The sequence below is a fragment of the Musa acuminata genome, chromosome BXJ1-1 (assembly GCF_036884655.1).
Source record: "Musa acuminata AAA Group cultivar baxijiao chromosome BXJ1-1, Cavendish_Baxijiao_AAA, whole genome shotgun sequence".
In the NCBI taxonomy this organism is placed as follows: Eukaryota; Viridiplantae; Streptophyta; class Magnoliopsida; order Zingiberales; family Musaceae; genus Musa; species Musa acuminata.
Genome location: NC_088327.1, coordinates 9167141 through 9182100, shown reverse-complemented (window position 1 = coordinate 9182100; position 14960 = coordinate 9167141). Strand labels below are relative to the sequence as shown.

Genomic DNA, 14960 nt, shown 5'->3' with positions numbered 1-14960 from the left:
GCAAACGGCAGGTTGATAAAGGGCCGGTAGCCAGGCTCGTCGATCACTCCATTGTTCTGATGCTTACACATCATTTTGAGGCCTTTAAACCGGTATTTGATCGATTATTCAAATTCCATAGAAATAGTAGGAATTGGTTCATGACGCAATCAAGCATCTTTTTTGTGTTTCAAAATTTTGCACTTAACGTATGTCTTATTTTTTGGTTCCCCGTTCATTTACAATTTGATTGGAAGTCGAGGCGTATCTTATTGATTGAGGCAAAAATTTGTGTGTATGGTTTGGAGGATGATCATCCAGCCCCAGTTGTTTCATGTTTCTTAATAGGAAATGAGGATTGTGAAAGTTGGGTACTGGTGACATGATAATATTTCGATATCCTCATCTGACAGCAAAAGAGAAATGCTGCCAAATGCATGTAGTTGTGCTTAACTGTCACTTTTGAATCATGTGTTACTGGTGATCAATAATGCCATCTTTTGTCGATTCATCGTAATGCTTTGCCATTGACAAAGTACACAAGTAGAACTGCTGGAACTTGCCAAAACTTTAGTTCCATTCTAGCTTTCATTATCATCATGATTTGGTCCATTTAACTATTTGGTTTTTATATCTACTGTCTCCATACGCTTGTTTCTTTATCCTTGCTAATAGAGCCCTTGAGTGCACCATCTCAGGGGGATTGTTCCTTGATCAAAATAATTCTGATGCTTTTTTAGGTCACATGATCTTTGCACTCTTCAATAAATCCATGTTTCTTTTGCTCTTATTGGAACTCTTATGAGCCTCTTGGGTTTCTATTTGGTTATTCTGTATATGTTGAGATGGCTTCGTTTGTGCAAGCACATAAAACAAATTATGATTGGTATGTTAACTGGAATTGATTTATTTGATGAAATGAATATGTACGGCAGAGTAAATAACAGCCCGTCTAGCTCAGTCGGTAGAGCGCAAGGCTCTTAACCTTGTGGTCGTGGGTTCGAGCCCCACGGTGGGCGTGTTTAACTCTTTTTGATTTAATGCGATTTATTTTTTCTAATATTGGTGAGGTTAGATCAAAAGAATATGTTTTGTCTATAATGGTTCAAATGCATACCTTTTCTCCTACTAGTGTATTTTAGGGTATGTTTCCATGGATCACACAGGCGATCGTCTCGGTGCTGGTCCGGCTGTGCTGAAATGAATCAAATGCTTCCTTAATTGCACTGAATAGCTGTGTATTATCACTACATGTCACTCTATTCATAGAAGTATGCTGATGTACACGACTGTAGATCATCCATAGGGAAGACGAAAAGTTTCGACACAGACACTAGCTATATCCTGCTGAGCTATGTACTGCAGCCTCCTGCTCGCTTCAGCTCTCTTTTTCGTTCTTTGCTACTGCGGGGCTGGTAGCTTTACAGTGGTGGTGGGTTTCATTCGCTCAGCGGCCAAAACTCCCACCACTGTGAATTGTTGCACGACTGGTCCGACGGCCAGCTGGTGGTCAAACAAAACTGTTGCTCGGCCGACGAGGTCAAGGAGGAGATCGCTGGCTGTCCGGCGCACAGGTTTAGTTCGTCCTCGCTGAAGTATCTCGGCTTCTTGTCCTCCTCGTCCGCGCAGACTGCGAACTCCAGATCTGCTTCCTCTTTCAGCGACAGCCTCGAGCTCTGATCCTTTTTTATCTCGGAATCTCGATCGTTTGAGCCCTCGTCGTCTCTGTTGCTTCTCTCCTCTGCCTTGTCTATCAGTTCTGCCAGGTCTTGTAGCTGCGGGTGACGGAGGATGGCTGAGCGGTCGACGGAAGCAGCACGGGAAAAGACGATGATGGTGACACGAGAAGGCGGTGGTGGGTTACCTGCTGGAGCAGCAACTGCTTCTCTTTCTTCAGGGAGTCGAAGCTGGAGAGCAGTGCATCGTAGTCGGCTTTGAGACCGCGGTACTCCCGCTCGAGCTGCTTCGACTTCCACCGCGCCCGCTTGTTCTGGAACCATATGGCGACCTGGCGGGGCTGCAGGCCGAGCTCCCGCGCCAGCTGCAGCTTCTGCCGGGGCTCCAGCTTCGTCTGCGTCTCGAACATGGACTCCATCGACTTGATCTGCTCCTCGCTGAACCTCCTCCTCGTCCTCCTCCTGTCACCCTTGCCCTTGCTGCTCTCCGCCGTCGGGTTCATCCAGCTGCAGCAGTCTCCCTCCTCCGCGGCAGACTGCTCCTCCTCGCTCTCCATCATCTCGCAGGCTGAGCCCTCAGTCAGCCACCAGCAGCAGGGAGAGGAGGTGGGTGGATGGATGGATGGATGGATGTGCTGCTCGATGTCCGCCGCGGATAAATGCTCTTGTAGAAAGCTCGGAGACGAACTGTTCCTGAGGAGCGACTACACCTGTGCGGGATGGATTGCACGCCCGTCTTGTAATTGATTTGATGGAACAACCGATCCAATGGCAGCTGCTGTCGTGGAGAAATCAGCGTCCATACGTCCCTTTCACAGCCGCTTGTTGCTTACGAGCATCCATCTCCCTCTCCCTCTTCTCTTCCCTTCCAAGAACCCTATACTCTTTCGATGTAGTTTAGGATCCATGAACCGTGACCATGTTTGCTTGCTAACGATGACAAAAAGGAGACACCACAAGGACTTTTATAACATAGTTACGGAGGAGACTGTGTGCAGCGTCGGTCGTGACATGGATCAGAGGAAGAAGGGTGTCTCCACCGTCGACCGCGAGGAGGTCGGCTGAACCCTGGATGGGGCGAGACAGGGCGAGACGGACGCGGAGGTGGGGCCAAGTGGGAGAGAGACGCAATCTTGGCAGCCAGCCAGCTGTAAGGGTGGTGGGGAAAGGGGGCGGGGGACGTGTCGGTGGATGCGTGGGTGGACGTGGCAGCAGCCGAGGGGAGTGTGCGGCCGAGCGCCCGTCCACGTCTTGTTTGGTGGGTGGGGCCGGCAGGCCCGCATCCCTCGTTGAAGGGTCGTGAAGAGGAGACGTATAACCTACCACATCGGCAGTAGTTCCTGCGGCAACGACGACACGAAGGAGCGAGCGACCGACCGACTCACCTCGTTCCGTAGGATCGGTATGGGATGGGTTTGGGGGGGAGGGGGGTGCAGAGGAAAGGGAGAGGGCATTCCGGGCGTCGACAGTGGAGGGATTGTCGTGGGGTGGTTCGTCGGGACGCGGGTGGTGGAATTATCTTTCCACGTCCGCACCCTGCACGCGTCGCCGATGGTTGTTGCGTGCCAACTTCGCCTAACGCGGCGGGGCTTCCATGCCCCCACGTCCCGGACTCCTTTTGGAATAAGGAGCCTTGGTGGGGAAGCTCCCCGTCCCAGCGGCGCGCAGCCGACGGGGTTGTTGCCGTGCGCCACGCTGTGTCGACAAGAAAATGTGTAGTGATCTTAACGTATGATCCATAATATCATGTTAACTCTTTCAGGCCAATACAACACCTCACACATTCATTGGCATTAAGGGCATGCTTAGAAGTGGCATGGCATTCCGATAAAGCTGAACTGCACCGATCTGACTGACGTTCTTCGACTCAAACTCAGAGCTCCTCGATTGGCTGCAACTCCAATTTGTTCGATGATATTTTGTAGAGTTAAATTTTTTTTTTAAATAGACATAGAAAACAAATACGTTAGAAAAACCTATATGCAATGATGAATAACATGATAGACGTATCGATACCATAAGACGACACACATGACTGACATGTCGATCATCCAAGGCCACAACAGTTATACATGACTAATATGTGATAATAAGGCTGAGTGGCACATCAGCATCATATGATAATAAATAGCCAACACATCGATCGTTTGTGACCACAACATTCATATGTGGTTAACAAGTGACAATTGGACCAAGTGGTACGTCAACACCATATGATCAACCCATCGACCATCCAAGGGCACACATGTCCAAGACAACGTGTCTATAACTTGGTTCGAGCTAGTCAGGACAAGTGTCAGACTCCAATTTGTTCGATGAGACTTTACAGAGTTATTATTTTTAAAGAAAAAAATTATATATCTAAAATAAATGCCTTAGAAAAATCTATATGTGACGAATAACATGATAGACATATTGATATCATATGACGACACATGACTGATATATCGATCTCTCAAGACCACAACAGTTATACGTGACAAATATGTGACGGTAAAATTGAGTGGCACATCAACATCTTGCGGTAATAAGTAGTCAACATGTCGATCGCTTGCGACCACAACAATCATATGTGGTCAACAAACAATAATTGGACCTAGTGGCATGTTAGCACCATATGATCAACTCATCGACCATCTAAGAGCACACATGTCCAGGACAGCTTGTCTTTAACTTGGATTGAGCCAGTCAGTACGGGTGCGAGACTTGACGGACACAATGCCATGACTTAATCTTAGAATACCGCACCTTCCCCTACGACTACCGATGATCCCAAACGTAACGATCTATAGAGTTATGTATGAAAAGAACATCTCATATGTGTTCCTCAGACTAAATAACTCTCCTCATTAGCACTGTTCGACAAGTCTGAAAGAAATGAAGAGTTTTTATAAGTAAATATATTGACTTGCTTTAATTCTTACCCCTCATAAAAACTTAATAGAAGACCAAAAAAATGCGTATTAATAATCATCAGCTCGATATATTACGTTTGATCTAATCTTATTGAATTTTTTGGGAAGATACAAATTCAAGGGAATATTTTTTTATCTGACGCGATGAACGAAGATCTTGTAACACTAATGTCGAAGTGATTCTTAATGCTCAAGTTAGGATTGATATGATGTGCAAGAAATTACCATTTTATATGATCGAGAGAGAGATTATTGTGTCCTGAGGTGGACTTCTTACACTATTTTGGTCCTGATTTTAGAATTTTTTTGTCGGATCATATATATTTAATCGAGTGAATACTTTCCTATTGTGATTTGTTATTGAGTGATGAACGAACTATCAATTGATGTCATCATATCATTCATTATCTTTGTGACATTAGATATTAGTCCTAATATGTTCTTCATCGATATTGTAATACTTATCAAAATTGTTAATGGAGATATGTAAACTTGTTAGCGAACAGATATGTCGTGGCTGATGAGTCAACACGGCTAGGTCTGCGGATCGATGTCGGGAGCTTCCTGTGAAGTGAGCTAGATGATGAGGTGGCTGCGCCCTCGGGAAGGGGTGCTGGTCGGGATCAGGGCCGATTGACTTCCCTCCTTTGCACGGTGGATTGCGTCCCCTGGGTCGAGACGCTCGCCACTCGCGGGCGATCGTTCGCCTACAAAAATAGTCCTCGCCGGGTGATTCCCAGCTATGGCCCCTCTGACATGCAAGTCGGTAATAGGATCGATTATTTTTCTTTTATTCCCCTCTAGCCAGATGCCGACCAAGGACTTTTATATTATTGTATGAGAGTCGATTGCGTGCAGGTTCGACGTGGCCGTTGACCTTTGAGAGTTGAGATGACACTTCTGACAATCCGTCGTCTCGGGACGCGCGGAGCGACATCAGATGGCGCCGCCCTGGGTTCTCGGGATGGGACATGTTGAACAGCGTCTTAGTATGGATTTTGACGTAGCGTGTAGTTTTAACTTGCGTGTGGCGTGTCTCGAGCCTAAAATCGACCTTATCAAAACTCATACGGGCAATAAAAATTAAAGTGGAGACGATTACAATACCTCAAATATATGACAACACAATCATATAAGCACTTATTTTAAGTATAAAATACATGCGATTTCGATTTCCGATTATATAAAACGATTAATGGCTTGGAAACCTAACACAAAGGATAAAATTGACCGAAGCTCGATTTGCTTCCGATTAAACAATGACAAGAGTTGCGTGTGGCAATGAATGGCGAGACTTTTGACATACCAAATATCACATCAGCGTCGATCATTTCAGGCACTAACGTTTAGTATGCTGACAATGACACTTGAGCTACTTTCCATTTAATCGATCAAGAAAGAGGTAACAAATATGATAAGGAATTCGTGTGTAAAGATGTCGCAATTAATGATGACTAAAGAGTTTATGAACGATCGTTGCATGTGGCCAAATGAATTAGCTACACGCATGGCAATCTCTTCTTCGAGGATGAAGCATATGCTTTGCGAGGCTCAGATCTCTTGGAATATATTCGGTAGAATAATGTTTTCATCACTAAATTGTTCCAAGGATTATGAATATGTAAATAATCTTTTATCGATTAGGATTTATGTGGTCAAAATCTTAATGTCATGATGATGAGAGGGGAGACAGAAAAAACAAACAAACAAAATCTATGATGCTCATAGGCCTATTATCTAATTATCTGAATAACTTGATCGGGCCGGAGACTCTAACCACATAAGTCTTATATAGACTATTTTGATTTATATTTTATAATTAATTTTTTAAATTATCTAGGCCTATTATCTAATATCCGTTTACGTAACAAAGAAAGTAATCATAAATTTTCTTTTCTTCCTTTATAACAAGGAAGACAATCACAAACTCTCTTTTCATCTTTTAAATTATAAACAAACTCTCTTAAACCAAATGCAAATAATTTTTTCTGAACTACGAGGACCTCGGATTACTAACCTAAATATCAAAGAGATCAGGTTGAAAAACTTCTTCCGACTTCAGTCTTCGTACAGGTGGTACCTCGAGAAATTATTATTTCTATCTCAGAGACACCTCGAACATTCCTGCATATATCAATATATATTAAATAGCTTTAGTTTCTTTTTTCTTTTTATATTTCTCAATATTATACTATACCGTAGCACCTCAACGTTTAGAAACCACACGTAGCTCTATCGATGATTGCGTGTGAATTGAGGTGACTAAGACGCATTCGATGGGGCTGTAGCGAGGATCTCTCGTGGCAGGAAGCCGGAAAGCCGCCATCATAACAAGATTTGGTATAAGAGGTTGATCGATGTGTTGCCTCAACTTTAAATAGGTGACTTGTCGACCGGATAGCTCACTCTTGTAGTCTTGTTTGCGGATAACTCAGCATATTTAGTCCCACTTAGAGATGCCACTTGAGATCTAAGAGGGCATACGACATTGCTACATCCATATATAGGAGGAGGGAGGAGCAGCACCATATATAATAAATACAATCTTATCTTTAATAACTCACGTATTTATATTTTTAATATATAATTGAAAACAGAGATTCGAGTAAATGTAAAGTTATGAAATGCTTTATAAATAATAGATTATAATTTAAAATTTTATTAAATATTTTATAACAAAGTTACCCTTCTAATATTTTTAATATTTATTCAAAAATAAATAAATATTTTTATTTAAACAAATATATGTATGTATGTATGTATGTATGTAATCTTGTAAATTTTCGTATGGCCCAAATATACAATAAATAAAATGTATTTTCATATAAATAAATAAATAAATAAATTGATATATTTAAAATTTTAAATAAAATCATAAAATACTTTTAAATTTTTAAAATTACATTAGAATCCCACAAATGCTAATGCTACTATAAGGTTGCATCATTTGAGCTTTTCCAATGCAACATTAAGATTATATAAGATTTAAAAAAAAATATTAAACCCTCCATATACATTTATGTTCCCAAACGAACATTTAGTGTCTCATTAATTGAGTAAAAGATTGAAGATCTCAAAGAGTTTTACGTAGTAAGATATAACTAATTAGGATCCATTTGTGGAACTTCCATGGAAATTGCTTATTGTATCAATAATAAGATCATGCAAAACCCATCATACTTTTATCATATATTTTTTAATCCTTTTCCGAATATTTTATAGCTCCATCGTATTATAAGAATTATTTCTATATTAAAAATTATATTAAATTATCATAATCTTAATTAAGTGAAGCTAATCCCTCAAAGAACTTAAATCACATTCCAATTCCATCAATCACCACATATCAACTCGACGGACAATAACAACAATAACAATGAAATCATAAGTTTCAATTATTTAGAATCGGCTATATGAATCTTCTATCACCATTTAAACCTGTAAGAAGGTAATGACAGAGTGCAAATGCAGTGATTGAAATCACTAACTAGATCTACCATCACTAACTGGATCATGTGGAAATCACTCGATCTACCATCACTAACTAGATCATGTGGAAATGCAATGATTGAAATCACATTTGATGAGGGAATCACCGGAGACCCAACAGCATTACAGTTGGTAACGTTCGCCGTCTGTGGGAACCAGGTCAACCGAAAGGACACCCTCTGATAGAAGCAATAATGGCGACGTGACCTGATTAACATCAGTCACCCTGGATGACGCCTCGCGCCTCGATCGACCCGACAGCACTCGGTCAACTGACCGGAACACCCACTGAGGCGCATTAACACTCTGCTCGGACTTGCCCCTACACGCCACGCCAACGCCACTGCCGGACGTAACCAGAAGTACGACCCTGCTCCCTGCAAACGGTCACATCGGATAACGGTAACCCTTCACTATAAAACCCCTTGCCTGTCGAGGAAGAGGGGGATACACTTCTCCACCGTAAAACACCCTCTACATCATCTAACTTGATCGTCGGAGGGGTCGGGCCGAGCTTCCGACCCAACCTGTGTGCAGGTACAAGGGCGGGGTTGCATCTTTCCGGCGCTGCGGAAAAGCTTCGCTCCTGACCCGACGTCCCGACCGGACCGCCGTAATCAGCCACCTCAGCAAAATCCCCGTGCATTCGGATATGAACCAAGCCGCGTCGGCCCCGATGCCCTAGCATAAAGTTGTTTACATTAACAACATTATCTGCATGAAAAATGTTGCAATAAAACTATCCATCAATGCAAAAAGATTTGGCTAAGGTATAGTCTACATCGTAGTACAACAGGAGAGCATTAAAATGATATTTCAACTCAAACATACAAGAATAAGAGAAGAAATGGTACTCTTAGGAACCCATATAACATGCATTAATTACTTCAGCGGTGAGGAATCCTCGCGACGCTACTTCAATATCATGAACCTGAGGAGGTGGTGGATGATCTGATCCACGCCAAGGAAGATGAGAAAGAAAGGTATGAGTCACCGAGTCCATCATTTCCAATGCTCTTCTCTTCGTGGAACCCCAAAATCAAAGTCAAACATCATCGATTCCCACAAAAGCTTAAGTTGACCTTCAACAAAACATTCAAAATCCATCTCTATCTATAAGAGAGAGAGAGAGAGAGAGAGAGAGAGAAATGTATGAGTCTGTTTAACATTCATAACCTAGATGAAAGGAACGAGAAGAGGATGCAAGCTCGGATGAAGAATGGAAGTGAAGGTTACCGCAAGGAAAGTATTGGGAGTGAAAGGCTGAGGTTTTCTGGTTCCGTGTGGGAGTCTCCGAATCGAAAGCTGCCATCTCTGCCTCCTGTGTGCGAACGAAACCCTAAGCTGTGGTCTGAGCCCCCTCTCTGCCTCTCCCATCCCTCCGTACCTCATTCGGATGGCCACCTTTCCCACACACGTGTTTCCAGATTCATGCTGCGCCTATGCCTTTCCTCCTTCAGCTGCACAAGCAAACTAGGCAATGGGAATGGCAATGACAACTGCTGTTCATGTGATCGTGCATCTTGTTTCCATCAAAGAAGATATCGAGCAGGTTTGCACTTGTAGATTTATGGGAATAAATATGACGTGAAGTCAACATGCGTATGTCAAAGACGACGACGACGACGACGACGACGACACATACATGTCGTGGATTCAGGTTTCAACAAGGCAATATATAGGCAGAAACATGTACTGCCATATAAGGATAAAGGGGGGGTTTCAAGAAGGCAAATGCCATCAACTAATCTCACATTTCCAGCAACTGTGCCCTAATCACCTGTGTATCAAAATGGAAGGGGCACCATATGCTTCCATGTCCAAAGATTCTTCTAGTGTGCTAAGAGGAAAGCATGATGTAGCTAAGAGATAAGCCATATTGTAGCTATCATGGCAGTGGCAGAGTAACATGTAACCACAGATAGAGATAATCTTAGGAACCCTAAACAGTTCCGGCAGACAAGCACGAGAAAATAAGAGAAGAGATGAGCTGAAACGTGCCCCCAAGAAAAAGGGAGAAAAAGAGATCTGAACTCAGTTGACCTGGAAATCTTGCAGGTAACTCAGCATGCAGATTCGCAGGGAGCAAGGAGGAAGGCAGACACGAGAAACCCCTCGGAGGAGGTCATGATGAAAGCTTTTTGGCCTCGTGTCAGGATGAAATCTGGACAAGAAGGTCGCGAAAGAAAGAAAGACAGTCGTAAACCCCCATCATTACGCCAATCTATCTGCTCAACGAGAAGAAAGAAAAGGTGTCAGCCACAGTAAGAGAAGAGGGGAGCCGAAGATAGAGACGCAACCAAGTCGATCGAACGATCGGTGCCGGGGATCGAGAGGTGGAGAGACGGAAGCGATCGTTGGGGGGAATGAAGCCTGGTCCGAGATCTCTTCACATAGATCTGCATAATCTGTAAGAGAAACGAATGACCTCGAGCCAGACAACATTCCCCTCAAGGATAAAGCTTCCTTTTTTCCTTCTCCTTGAGCTGCATGTCCTTCCCTTTCCCGGGTCATCCAGTCTTTGCCGCCTCCTCCTCCTCCTCCTCCTCCTCTCTCCCCCAACACTTCCGCCTCCTTTCATGGGGGAAGGGAGGGCAGTCAAGCTGAGGCAGCAATAGGAGGTGATGATGAAGGAAATGATTACCCTCTCCCGGAATAAGAGATGAGAGAGAGTAGTGGGGTGTGGGTCTGCCATGAACAAAGGAACAGCAACAGAAATAAAGAGAGGAGGCGTATGTGTGGAAAGAGATGGAGTAAAAGACGAGACCGAGCGGCAGACCGCGGCCCTACAGCTGTGCAGTCCTCAGAAATGACCACGAAACCATGCACCCATTCCTCCCCTCTCTCTCTCCGACCCTCTGCACGTGACGCCGGTGAGCCATCCTCCTATAATGAATTCCCACTGCCATGACCGTGGCCTCGAAACTGCTGCCACCGGGTTCACAAACCCTCGCTGTATACATGGACTAATTGCGTCTGGACGACAAGGACGGGGGTTTCGGAGGGAGATGGGAGATGTAAAACATCAGATTTGGATGGAGTGGTTGAGTTGCGCAGACCGAGGCGTACGACAGACGAAGACTTACTGGCCACCACTTTTGTGCTGTGGATTCTTTATATTTGGTACACGCAGTGCAGCTCAGGTTTTATGTTTCTTTATGACTGCACTGCACTGACTGCACCGCATGTGGAGCAAACCCTATCGGCCACTGCGTTGTTACACCTCTCGTCAAGTTCCGACCATCTTGATCGAATGAGTCGGAACCGAAATTGAATCGTTGATTCGAACCGGATTGATCATTGATTAACGATTCAAATGATGGTCTTTAGCAATGGACTTATGATTGTCTTTATAAGTGAATGAAGTTTTCTCACGAATTATTTTGATTTTTTTTACTTTCAATATCATTCAAAGGTGATAAGGATATTTAATTTTATGTTAATTAAGAGTAGGAGTACCAACGGTTTATAAGTTCATCGGGTTACTCTTATTCTTAGAGGCACTTTGTGGAGTTTACGAGCTCCTAAAGGATAAAATTGTGTAGGTACATTCATCGTCCAAAGTGAATAATTTCTTATCGATGTTACACCAATGACCGACTAAATATTAACTTATCAAATTAATGCTAGACGAAGGATCCTAAGCCCTTGGTTCCCCTATAGGAGGGAGCACTGATAAGAACATTTAGTTCTCACGTTAGTTGAAAAGTAGGGGAACTAATAATTCATAAGTTTGTCAGGTCACCCTTATCCTCAAAGACGCTTTTTGGAGCTTATGAAAGAACAAAACCATGAGAGTGTGCCTACTACCTAAAGTAGACAATTTCTCGTGAGCCTACGGGATCGCATTAATGATGATCAAATGTTAATTTATCATATTGACGCTAGAAGAACAATCCTGAGCCCTCAGTTCCCCTATGGTAGAGAGCACTAATAAAGATATTTAGTTTCATATTAGTTGATGAGTAAGGGAACCAATGGCTTATAAGTTCACCGGTTCACCCTTACTCTCAGAGACGTCGAACTCACGAACTTCAAAAGGATAAAACCGTGTGAGTACGCCCATCGCCCAAAGTAAATAATTCTTCATGAACTTACGAGGTCACACTAATGGCTGACCAAATGTTGACTTCTGGAAGGAAGTCCTTGAGCTCTTAGCTCCCTTACGGGAGAAAGCATTGATAAGGACATTTAATCCTACATTAGTTGAGGAGTAGGGAAACCAATAACTCATAAATTTGTCGGGTCATCCTTATCCTCACCCTCAAAGGCATATTTTGGATAAGGATATTTAGTCTCATATTGATTGAGCGGTAGGGAAACAAAGGGCTCATAAGTCCACCAAGTCATTTTTAATCTCAATGATACTTTTTGAAGCTTATGAGTTCTAAAAGAATAAAATCGTTACCTTGAGCCCTAAGCTCCCGGGAGAATAATAATAAAGAGACATATTTTAGAGTTTCAAAAGAGCAAAATCGTATAATATAATTATCGTCTAAAGCAAAGAATTCCTCAGAGCCTATTAAATATTTTATTTATCAAAATTAACCAATTTTATAAGGATGACATAAGATTTAGATAAATTTAATTAAATGATAATATTTCATGCAGCCTATTAAATATGGATTTCGAATTTCTATGAGTTGTTCGAGCCCAAAGACAACCAGTACAAGTTATGGAATTCTGCAGCAGGTGCGCTTGAACGGAGAGGATGAACTTTTTAGGTACTATCTTATGTTCGTAGTTTCACATTGCTTGTGTTCCGTGACAATTTGGCTTTGACTTGCTCGAGTTAGAACTGATACGAGGTATTAATAGATATATTAATAGATATATTAATAGAACGAGTGTAAACTGATAATAGTCAAGATCGATATCAGTCAAGATCTCTGGTGATAACAACCTCAACAACAATCAAGATCTCTCCCAACTACGATATCATAAATCTGTTAAGGAAAATCCTCCGAAATTTTTTCATTCTAAACATTATAAATATAGAGTATTATGTATTATTTCAATCAATATAATTTTTTTTTCTATTTCATTTTTATCATGGTATCAGAGCTTTCGTCATGAAGGCTATTTCTAAACATCTCGCTTGAGTGCAATTGTTTTTGCCGCAGCAGCCCTCGCAGTCGCAGTAGCCCTCTCTACCGTAGCAGTTTGTAGCAGTAATGATCTCCCAAGCTATTGTCCTTTACTTCTTCTTTGCCTCGATAAGCAACATTCTGAACCATTTTCAAGTTTTCAATTATAGAACTGCTGCACAAAGATTGCAGCACGACTGCACAAAGATCTTCTCCCTGGTCATTGTCTCGCTGTAGACTTCTAGTTGCTCCTATATATTGGTACATATCTTTCGTATGTCTTCATCATCTATCTTTGATACTCCCATTACTGTTCCTATAGGGAACCACAGTATTTTTCTACATACAGGACTTATCTTCATAAATGTAGTAACCCTCATTCCCTTCAAATTATCTAAAGGTAGTAACTAGATGTGCTCAATTCTCCAATCTACTATTTGACTATGATCTTTTATGCTATGTCAATGACTCTTTTCGTTGTCCATTGACGATGCTCGATATCCCAGGTGCACCCAGTTTTATACCAAATTCAGTCTACAAATTATGGTTACGCAAGGATCGTCTCGTCTTTTAAGCTATTCAAGCCTCGGTCACTGGATCCCTCGCTCCACTCATTTTTTCATGTGACACTGCTGCCAAGTTGCAAACCACCTTAGCCAATCATTCCCACATTCACCTGTAAATCGTTTTTATCACATCGATCCAAGATCGGGATAGAAGCACCTCTCAATTATAGCTCATTGCGTGATTATCAACTATAATAGATGACATGATACACCCAATAATAATAATAAATTGGAATGAATTGGAGAGAGAATATTTCACTTATACTATAGGAAAAATACTTGAGCCTAGTTTATATATAGACCCATTAATTTTCAGGCTCAAGTTGAACACCCTACTTAACATTGGTCTTCTTGCATGTTCATGAAATTTTTAAATTTCTATACACATAGTTTAGAATTGAGTTGAGAGATTAAGGTGTCCTCCTCCCATCGATAATTGGGTTAGAATAGCTCTAATTCTATCAAGTTTAATTTTGATAGAATCGAAGTTAATTTATTATATGATCAGCAAATGATGTGATTAGTTAAAATAGCTTTAATTTTGGTTTAATTTTTTTTAAATTTAATCATTAATGACTATATAACACTAAGAATTATGGTATTATTGAATCGGATTTGATTGTCTAACACATCAAGAATTTAGATCCGACCTAGACCGGACTTTTGAGCTCATCACAGCGCATGTGTCGAGGAGACAGTAATTCGACGTATGACCCTTCAAAGAATACGTCGGAGGTATGTTTGACAAATATCCTTAAATATTTAAATATATAGAAATGCAGGGATTAGTGGAGCTCGTGCCGACACCCAAGTCAGCATGATCGTGGGACTATCTTTTTGACCGACGTGTCAGGTTGACTTTTTGGGCCGACAGAGATCCGTAACGTGTCAACGTGTTTGAACTCTGTTATCGATGGCTATCCGTTTTGATGTGAGAAAATAGGCATTTATCTCAATTAAACCTGATAAGCAGATAAGATTTCCTCGAGGCAGTTGAGGAAATTTCTCAGTAGTCGAGAAAAATCCTCCATGCTGAATGTGTATAAATGGCTGTCAAGAACTCACTATCAAAATGTATTAGGTAATTATATCTTATACATTTCATAGTTTCTTCTACAATTTCTATCTTTCTATCTTCTTCGCTTAATTTCTATCATGGTATCAGAGCAGTTTGCCTAGAGCAAGCCCTCTTCTCCGGAGTCCAACCATCCCTCTCGTGGCGACGCCTCCGCCCCTCAACCGTAGCCA

The 14960-nt window shown here is 42.0% G+C and overlaps 1 protein-coding gene, 1 long non-coding RNA gene and 1 other non-coding gene across 4 annotated transcripts; 1 reads left to right on the top strand and 2 right to left on the bottom strand.

The window, feature by feature from the left end:
- The first annotated feature begins 925 nt into the window (after positions 1 to 925).
- TRNAK-CUU (transfer RNA lysine (anticodon CUU)) lies at positions 926 to 998 on the top strand. Its single transcript has one exon. It is a non-coding gene; the product is annotated as a tRNA-Lys (tRNA).
- A 182-nt stretch (positions 999 to 1180) lies between these two features.
- LOC135662973 (homeobox-leucine zipper protein HOX6-like) lies at positions 1181 to 2594 on the bottom strand. Its single transcript, XM_065176746.1, has 2 exons — positions 1844 to 2594; positions 1181 to 1754 (listed from the first exon to the last, which is right to left on the bottom strand). Exons 1-2 carry the CDS (start codon positions 2213 to 2215, stop codon positions 1419 to 1421), a joined length of 708 nt encoding a protein of 235 aa, XP_065032818.1. The 5' UTR covers positions 2216 to 2594; the 3' UTR covers positions 1181 to 1418.
- A 5347-nt stretch (positions 2595 to 7941) lies between these two features.
- On the bottom strand, positions 7942 to 11124 carry LOC135662824 (uncharacterized). Of its 2 annotated transcripts, none has more exons than XR_010508037.1 (2): positions 8946 to 11124; positions 7942 to 8773 (listed from the first exon to the last, which is right to left on the bottom strand). It is a non-coding gene; the product is annotated as an uncharacterized LOC135662824 (long non-coding RNA). The 2 variants fall into 2 exon arrangements; XR_010508051.1 differs by having other exon boundaries at positions 7942 to 8740.
- Between the last annotated feature and the right edge of the window lie 3836 nt (positions 11125 to 14960).